This window comes from Anastrepha obliqua, chromosome 1 (genome assembly GCF_027943255.1).
Source record: "Anastrepha obliqua isolate idAnaObli1 chromosome 1, idAnaObli1_1.0, whole genome shotgun sequence".
Taxonomy (NCBI): Eukaryota; Metazoa; Arthropoda; class Insecta; order Diptera; family Tephritidae; genus Anastrepha; species Anastrepha obliqua.
This window is the reverse complement of record NC_072892.1, coordinates 80,479,610-80,489,173: the sequence shown is the minus strand read 5'-3', so window position 1 is coordinate 80,489,173 and position 9,564 is coordinate 80,479,610. Positions and strand designations below refer to the sequence as shown.

Here is a 9,564-nt window from a genome sequence, read left to right as displayed (position 1 = left end):
CCATAAAAAATCATTAATAATTTCTCGATAGCGCAATCCATTCACCGTAACTCTTGCTTCACCTTCATTTTCGAAAAAGTAAGGTCCAATGACTCCGCCGGACCATAAACCACAGCAAATAGTCACATGTTGAAGATAGAGAGGCTTTTCAACAATAACTTTTGAATTTTCTGAGCCCCATATCCGAAAATATTGCTTGTTGACGAAGCCACCGAGGTGGAAATGGGCCTCATCACTCAAGATGATTTTTCGATGGAATTCCGGATCATTTTCATGCATTTCAACGACCCAATCAGCAAAGACACGACGTTGTTGATGATCGGCCGTCTTGAGTTTTTATGTTAACTGGACTTTATAAGCCTTAAGACCCAAATCTTTATGCAAAATACGGTGTAACGACGTTTGTGGAATGCCTAATTCCAAAAAACGACGAAGAATGGACAAACCTGGGTTTTCTTCAACACTTTCGACTACAACAGCAATATTTTCAGCTGTTCTTGAGCGACATGCACGGGTTTTATTCTTTAAATCACTAACTTGTCCCAACAGCTCGAATTTTTTCACCAATTTCTGTATTGCGGGCCGACAAGATGCTTCACGATGACCCGAAAATGTATGGGTTTTACGAACCGTCTCTGCCAAATTTTTACCATTTTTATAGTTTAGCGTTGTTTTAGTGTGTATCGTTTCATTTTTATTAATGGCGTGATTTCTACTTGTCAAATATCAAAAAATTACAGCTTCAAGAGTGACATCTACCGAAATAGTGAGGTATTCAAAATCACATCTGTTACTGGAAAACCCGTTATGATTTAGCGAAATTGGGTGTGGCGATAGCGGGTGGTTTTGCGAAACTAGGAAAGAGCCATGGAAAATAAACAATTTTGATCAATTTGAGTGAGCTACTGAGAACTATAACGGCAGACATATGCAAACATTCTTCAAAAGTGGCCAAGCTTCTCCTCCAGATCGAGAAGTGCAACTTGGTATTGTCCCAAAATTGAAGTTTTAATCCGTCTCTAAGTCTGAGTGACGAAGGTCTTTCATGGGAAGCTTTTCTAAGGCAGAAGGTATATGACCAGATTTGCTTTTGCGTACCAAGGAGCTACCGCTATTAGGAAAAATTTGTTAATGTATTATGTCAGCAGTGGGGATCGAGCTTATGAAATACTGCCTTTGTGTCATTCTCAAACTAACTTATTTGCGTGTAGAGAAACTATGGTTCGAGGATTAAAATTCGCTTACAAACGTTCGTCACTTTGTTCGAGGTGATGTTTGCGCTTCATACAACTCGAACAAAATCGCAGTAAGTAGCATCGCCACTTTATATCTGCGAGAATCATCAAAGTTTATACATATATATTTTTGGGTACAATTTTTGTAATTAGGAACATCGTTTTAGTCATACTCGTAATACTTATTGACTCAAAATGCCTCATCGAAAATTTACTTACATATTTTATTTTATTTTTTCGAAAACTATTCAACAATTTTTTCAACTGATAACAATACACTCTTGCATAGCGGAGTGCTTACAACTTAATGATGATATGAAATTGGAGTAGCATACTCCTTAACAACGGCTGGAGCAGGCTGAGCGTATGCTACCGGAACGGATTTCACCACAGTCTTCAACTGCTCCAAGGGGACACGATTGACAACAGCATTGAAACCATTCTCTGGATCGGCGGTATATTGGACAACTCGTTTGAAACCGTCAGCATCTACCAAGGAATATTCACCGCGAACTACATCACCATCGCGTTCCTCAGTTTGACTCTTGGAATCGCCAGAGAGTGCGTCCTGCACATCATAACCATATTTGTATTGTGGATGCGGGTCATATTCATCATTTTGCTTGGCAAGAACAGGCTGAGGATGAGCGTGAACAACAGCAACAGGCCCATGAGCAGCTGGCGCATAGACTGGAGCAGCAGCAGCATAAGTGACTGGAGACTTCACAATAGCAACAGGTTCGTGAGCAGCTGGTGCGTACGCTGGAGCAGGAACAGCATAATTGGCTGGTGCCTGGTGCAGAACAGGGGCGTGATGATAAACATCATGAACTGGGATGACGCCACCGCTGGCCAACGAGGCGAAAGCGAGTATTGCTACGAACTACAGCATTGTAGGGAAAATCCATAATAAGCATTCTTTTTACTAAAATTTTTATTGAGCCACTTACCTTGTATGCCATTTTGCTTGAGTTTATTAGTTGAATACGCGGCTGCTGGATCGAAAGGAGTTGGGATGCTGAATAATTTACTGTTCAAAATTTTGCAATTTATATACCAGCGTTGGCACGCATACAGGCTTACAATGTAAATTTTGCATACTTTTCTTTTTTATTCTCTTATTTCTTACCCTTTAAGATTTGCATTTGCTTAACTGTTCATAATTCAAATATAATTCATCATAATTGGCAGTCATTGTATTGCATTTTTTCATACCAATTTCGCCTACATAATGAATACTGATACGAGTTGAGTACGTAATGTTTTCAAAGTAAGATTAGTGTCATTGGTATGCAAAAACAAACATTACAAAACTAGAGAGTAAACTGCTCCATCAGGCCGGGTTCAATACCAGCAACAAACCAGCCGTGTCAAATTAGCACGAAAAATGTAGATAGGTGTAGTAACAGAGTCACATATCCCGAGGCAACTTTTCAATATTTTACGCATTAGTTATATATGTAGGAGTATATGTGCACCCCTGGACAAAATTATAATAATATCAACCTGTTTTTATATATTTGCGCAACAGCTTCAAAAAAACAATTATAAAAAATCAACAAAACTTTTTCTTCTTCTTAATTAGCGCGATAACCGCTTACGCGATTTTGGCCGAGTTTAACAAAGCGCGCCAGTCGCTTCTTTCTCATGCTAACCGGCGCCAATTGGACACACTAAGGAAAGCCAAGTCTTTCTCTACCTAATCTTTCCAACGCATACGAGGCCTTCCTCTTCCTCTGCTACCACCAGCTGGTACTGCATCGAATAGTTTCAGAGCCAGAGCGTGTTTATCCATTCGGACGACATGACCCAGTCAACGTAGCCGCTGGATTTTTATTCGTTGCGCAATGTCTAGGCCGTCGTAAAGCTCATACAGCTCATTATTCCATCGTCTGCGATATTCGCCGTCACCAACGCGCAAAGGTCCAAAAATCTTACGCATAATCTTTCTCTCAAACACTCCAAGCGTTGCTTCATCGGATGTTGTCATTGTCCACGTTTCTGTGCCATACGTTGGGACGGGCATGATGAGAGCCTTGTAGAATGTTAGTTTTGTTTGACGAGAGAGGACTTTACTACTCATTTGCCTACTTAGTTCAAAGCAGCATTTGCTGGCAAGAGAGATTCTACGTTGGATTTCCTGGCTGACATTGTTATCGAGTTTAGTGCTGGTTTCTAAATAAACGCAGTCTTTTACAACCTCGAAATCATAACTGTCAACAGTGACGTGGGTGCCAATACGCGAATGCGCCGATTGTTTGTTTGATGACAGAAGGTACTTCGTTTTGTCCTCGTCCACTGCAAGACCCATTCGCTTCGCTTCTTTATCCAGTTTGGGAAAGGCTGAACTAACAGCGCGGCTATTAAGGCCGATGATATCAATGTCATCGGCATAAGCCAACAATTGTATGCTTTTACAAAATTTTGTGCGGAGCGATTAAGTTCTGCGGCTCGTACGATCCTTTCCAACATCAGATTAAAGAAGTCACATGACAGCGAATCACCTTGTCTGAAACAAGGCTCGGAGAGGTTCTTCTGACGGCGCTGCTAGTATTGAGCAAGGCCCTTTTGCATTGCCGTATTAGTTTTGTGGGGATAGATACCAAACTCAGACATCGCGGCCTTTTGTACTGTCGAATGCAGCTTTGAAGTCGACGAAAGATGGTGTGTGTCGATTCTCCTCTCCGCAAAGAAGCTGATGCATGCACCTTACCAGCTCCTCGCTGCCATATTTGAATAGCTATTCTCACCTCGTCATGGTCGGGTAGCGGAACGACAATTCCGTCGCCGACGATTGGGTTATCGGGATCTTCACATTCTCTGTGACATGCGCAGCTGTTACTATTTAACAGGTTCGAGAACTGTTCCCTCCATAATTTAAGTATGCTCTGGGTGTCATTCACCAGATCGCCATCTTTGTTCTTACATCGATCTTTAAATCTTCTGTAAGCCGCCGAAATTTCTGGTAAAATTCCTATTGGCCAGCATCTCAAGCTCCTCGCACTCACGTATTTCGGCTTCTCGATTCTTCTTTCGGATAATACGAGACGTATTTCCTTTCTTAGCTCTCTGTAGCGATCCCACATGGCTCGCGTTGCGCCCGATCGCAGCGTGGCTCTAGAGGCAGCATCTTTTCTTTCTGCGGCAGCATGGCATTCCTCGTAGTACCAACTGTTTTTCGGGCTCGCCGGAATCTGATTTCTTCTTCCATTGCTCGTGCATGCCGGATTGTTGGCAGTACTCTCTGAGAGCAGAAGTGAGAGTCGAGTGACGAGTCTTCTGGTTGTCTGTTGTGATTGCAGCTTTTCGATGTCGAACATTCTTCGCGTAGTTAGATGTACGAGACTTTTTAGCAACTTCAGACTTGCACTGTTTTAAATAAGAATTCAATAAGCGTAATACTGCATACCAAATACTTTTCTAGAAATTCTAATTGGGATGGAAGGTTTGTGGAACTTTTCTAATTTTTACATAATATTTGAAAATTGGATTTACTATTTACTTATTAGAGTGGATAAAACCCTAATTAAAACAATAAAAATAAAGGTTAAAAAAAAAAACAAAAAAAAAAAACATAAATTCACAACTGCTCAACATTTTGATGTGTCATAATTTCTTTGCGGGGTGTATGTATTTGTAAGGTGTGTGACAGTGCATAGTAATTTTTTCACAAATTTGCCAAGTACACAAACTAGTTCCTGGGCTCGCTCTCACATAAAATGAAAGAGTTTCGCATCTTATTATCTATGACGCTAGCCCGCGGCAAACAAATAATATATTCAACTGAACTGGTTATCTCTATCCACTTTTTATCCTTCTATCTTTAAGAGGTGGCGACATGCTCGACACGTAATAGTATAATATTTTTATTCAATTTACTGTTGCATTGTCTCTAATTTTTGTGTTATTCACAATTGAATTTCACGTAAATCGCTGTTTATTCAATTCTTATGTTAGAGCTTGCCTTATCTATACTAATATTATAAAAAGGAAAACTTTGTTTGTTTGTTTGTTTGTAATGAATAGGCTCAAAAACTACTGGACCGATTTTAAAAATTCTTTCACCATTCGAAAGCTACATCATCCACGAGTAACATGGATCATATTTTATTTTGGAAATAGGGCTCGAGATATAGGTCAAAACGTGGACCCGGGTAACCTTCGGATGTGTATGTACAATATGGGTATCAAATGGAAGCTGTTGGTGAATGCTTTAGTCCAGAGTATCTTTCATGCCGCTCCGTGACTAGGGTCACGAGATAGAGACCAAAACGTGGACCCTAGAATGTGTTTGTACAATATGGATATCAAATGAAAGCTGTTGATAAGTGCTTTAATACGGGGTAATTTTCATACCTATTGATGACTAGGGTCTCGAAATATATGCCAAAACGTGGACCCGCCGTGTCTTTGCACCGAATTAAACCAAACTTACGCACATTGTTAAGTAAGTATTGAAAATGGGTTTCGTAAAGTTTGGTTGTAATTCGGAGCACTGGCAACGGGTACAGCGTTCTTTTGAACCAGCCATAATGTCGCTTACTTTTTTAACGCTTGGGGCGGAACTGAACTGTCAAATTGACAGTGTGAGTTACAATGTGTCAATATTTCTTTCTGATTTGGATGCCATAAGGAAAAAACGTAAGTGCAACATGTAAAAATTGTTTGTGAATTTTTTTGGAGTGGATTTTGGAACAGTGAATAATTTCTTACGAAATTTGAGAATTTAATGTGAAATCCGAATGAAATTATGTGTTCGTGGAAAAAAAATTTTTTTCGTTTTTTTTTTTTGAAAAATATAAATGGATAATGGTTAAAAAAGCTCCAATGCTTAATAAAACATATAAATTGAAACGAAAAATTCATGGGTGATCAGGAAAAAAGACGATTGTTTCTTAGTTATTCATATGCGTTGATTTGAAATTTAAAAACAATCTTCTTTTTTCCTGATTTTCAATTTATATTTTATTTACTCAAAAACAAATAGAAAAACAAAAAATATTTTTTATGCCAAAGCGCTTGAATAAAGAATAAAGAAATAAATAATATGAAAATCATATATTTTCTGTTCTAAACCATATCTATTCTATTTTAGTGTGCCCAGCGAAGGGGGCCGGGTGTGCTAGTATTTATATATGTATATATTTTGTTAGAATATCAAACATTTGTTTTTTTTTATAAGAAAATAACAATAATAGAATATGTGTTGCAATAAAAACTAAAAAAACAAAATTTAATTTCATTCAATCTGCTTTTAAAACCAAGATACAGTTTAAACCATAATGTAAAGGACTTCAAAAACGAATGCAAAATTTAATAAATTTTATAATAATAATACTAACTTTTTTATTATTGTATAATATAATATTTATACTTAAGTCAGGCTATCGATTTTTTCAATGTCATAAATTGATTTTCTGCATTAAAATTTATTTATATTTAGGAAACTATTATATAATACCATTAAATTCGCAGACGAGATGCCACCAAAGCAATTAAACTAAAAAAACTGCAATATTACGAGCGTCAGTTCAGTATGACGGTTGGGTTGAAGCAGACGTTGATAGAAGTCGTAAGATCGGGACGGGCCATAAAAACATTCTATCCCAGATTCAGTTATTGTAAATGTATTAAATGGGCAATTTGTACGTTTGTTCGATTCTCTGAATTAGATTTGTTATGACAATTACAATTCCAATACAATAGTATTTATCACAAATTTTTTAAATATGTTGTAGTGTTTATTAACAAAAATCTTACCACGTTTTACATGCGCTCTGAATATCATCTTAACCACGTAAAATTTTTCCTAACTTTGCTAGAGAGCCAATAGAGCCAATTATTTCTAAAAAGAAAGCGAAAAGAAAGAAAGCTGCTTAAAATATTGCCATTTTTTTCTAAAGTTCTTGGGCGTATAATACATCGCCAGATGGACCCCTTTCTGAGCTACAACTCTTATGCAGTTGGGGTTTAGATCTAATACGGCGCTTTTAAAAGTTTTGATATCAGACTATTCACAAAACCTATTGGATTTTTCTCACTTTACTTGACATTCCAAAGCCTTTGACTTTTATTCTTAAATTTGATTTAATTTTAGGGTTAAGAGGAGATGAAAAAAGCAGATAATCAGCACATAAGCACATAATCGTAGACCCGCATTAAACCCAAGGACTAAATATTTAACTTTGGGCTTAATTTTTTTACTTCCTTAAGCAGATTGTTATCAGTTTCAACACAGATCTATTTTTGTATTCAAATCTTATCTGACAAAAATTTATGTTCATAAATTCACATTCAAATATTTTTGTTTTTCTTTTAACTTTGGAAATTAAAAATGGCAAGAGAGCAAGAATTAAGTAAATTTATTGATTGCTTTTAATTGTATGTAGAAATGTAGTTCATACTACAATATAATATAATATAAACTATATAATTTAAAGTTTCACACTTTGAAAATTTAAAAAAAAGTTCCACTACCTCAAACTTTCAAAGTTTTTCACCAGGATCCTTAAAAAAATTTCAAGTATGCAGTTTTGGGATAATAAAGTGTCAGTTTCAAGTGACTGAAAATTTGCGTTGATTTTTGATATTTTTTTTAACGAAAAGCATTTCATTTAACTAAATGGGTTAGGGTGCATTAAAAATCTTTCTTCGTTTATTATAGCAAAATCTCTTTCAATATCTTAGAAATTAAACATATGAAAATTAGATACATTAGAAGTTTCGCTTGGTTTTAATCTGCTTAAAACCAACTTTAGGTTTTAAGCTAAAAACCAGGTGCTATTTTGACTATGATTAAAATAGACTAGAGGTATTACTTCTGTTTAACAAATATAGAAACGACTTATTTTCGACTAAGATTATGCGTCTAATAGTTTATCATACAAGAAACCTAAAATTTACATACTACAGTAGAGCGCTGATTATCCGAAACTATTGGTGCAGAGGGTGTTCGGATAATCGATTTTTCGGATAAACGAACATTTGCGAAATTCCAGTTCTTTGTTGAGGGTAGGGTAATAAAACATGTCATTGGATTAGGAATACATATTATGTATGTAATGCTTTTTAATGATACACTAGAGTACATTACATATTATGAATAGTCACATTTAAGTAGGGATTGCACACACGGTACATAAATAAATATATCTAAACATTTTTTAATAATACAAAACTAATCTAAAAAAAAGTCGAACATATTTGTTTGCTTAAGTTTTGAGACTCGTTTTTTTGCCGCCAAATCCCTTAGGTGTTTTAAAGACTGCACAGAATCGCATTCGCCTTGGTGTCCCAACCATTTAATATAATAGCAGTCTCAAATCATTTAAAGGCTTCTTCATTGGACGGACATTTTTCAGCTGAGACGATGTCATCACTAATTTCGTCTTCATCGTCGTCATCTTCAGGAACTTCAACCTGTGCTATTATATCGTCGTCTGTCAACAATTCGTAGCCAGGATAATTCTCGTCAAATTCTAGCCATTCATGCACGTTTTCTTGGTCACATTCTTCAAATCATGAAACCTCTTTCATCAACTCCACCATTTCTGAAACAAAGTTTTCATTTGTTGGTTCTTCAGATGTAAGGCTAGCTTCGGATTCAACTGCCGGACAAAGCTTATTCCAGGATTTCTTTAGAGTAGTCGCTTTGACATAAGTCTACGCTTCTGCTGCCATGTAAACTGCATCCTTCAACTTAATACCTTTGTATATTTCAAGAATTGTTTTATCTTCCTCTTGGCCGATTAGTACACTACGAAGCAACGCTTTTCTGTTGTAACGTTGGAAGGCTTCGATCACCCCCTGGTCCATAAGTTGAACGACTGAGGTAACATTGGGTGGCAAAAAAATCACCTTAAATTTTTCATCTTCTCTCTCAAGTGAAAGGTTTGAGGGATGACTTGGAGAATTATCAATCACAATCGAGGAAGACACGGAAAATGCCAAAATCATGACGTTCCCTTGCGTCGCTCTCTGAGTCATTTCTATTAAACGTTTCTATTTCATTTGGACATACTTTTTTTTATTCTTTATATCCGAAAAAGGCGTTATGTTTCCTTTCGGTTAACCGACGTTTCGGATGACCGGCTTTCGGATAATCGACGCTCTACTGTACCAGCAAATAATACCTTCATTCTCAATATAATTGAAATAACGTTCAGAAAGAACTTCGAAATAACTTTAAATTAAAAAGAGGCAAATGATTAACTATATTTGGCTAATCTAAAAATAAAAGGAAAACTTTATCAAATCCGATCATATAAGGGCTGGATTTTTCATTTAACGGATAGAAATTTCCTTAATCAAAAGTTATATAGTTAAAAAA

The 9,564-nt window shown here is 36.6% G+C and overlaps 1 protein-coding gene across 1 annotated transcript; it reads right to left on the bottom strand.

Moving 5' to 3' along the window:
* Positions 1-1,539: 1,539 nt before the first annotated feature.
* On the bottom strand, positions 1,540-2,197 carry LOC129235570 (larval cuticle protein A2B-like). Its single transcript, XM_054869476.1, has 3 exons — positions 2,186-2,197; positions 1,963-2,118; positions 1,540-1,872 (listed from the first exon to the last, which is right to left on the bottom strand). The coding sequence occupies exons 1-3, from the start codon at positions 2,195-2,197 to the stop codon at positions 1,540-1,542; spliced, it is 501 nt and encodes a 166-aa protein (XP_054725451.1).
* Positions 2,198-9,564: the final 7,367 nt, after the last annotated feature.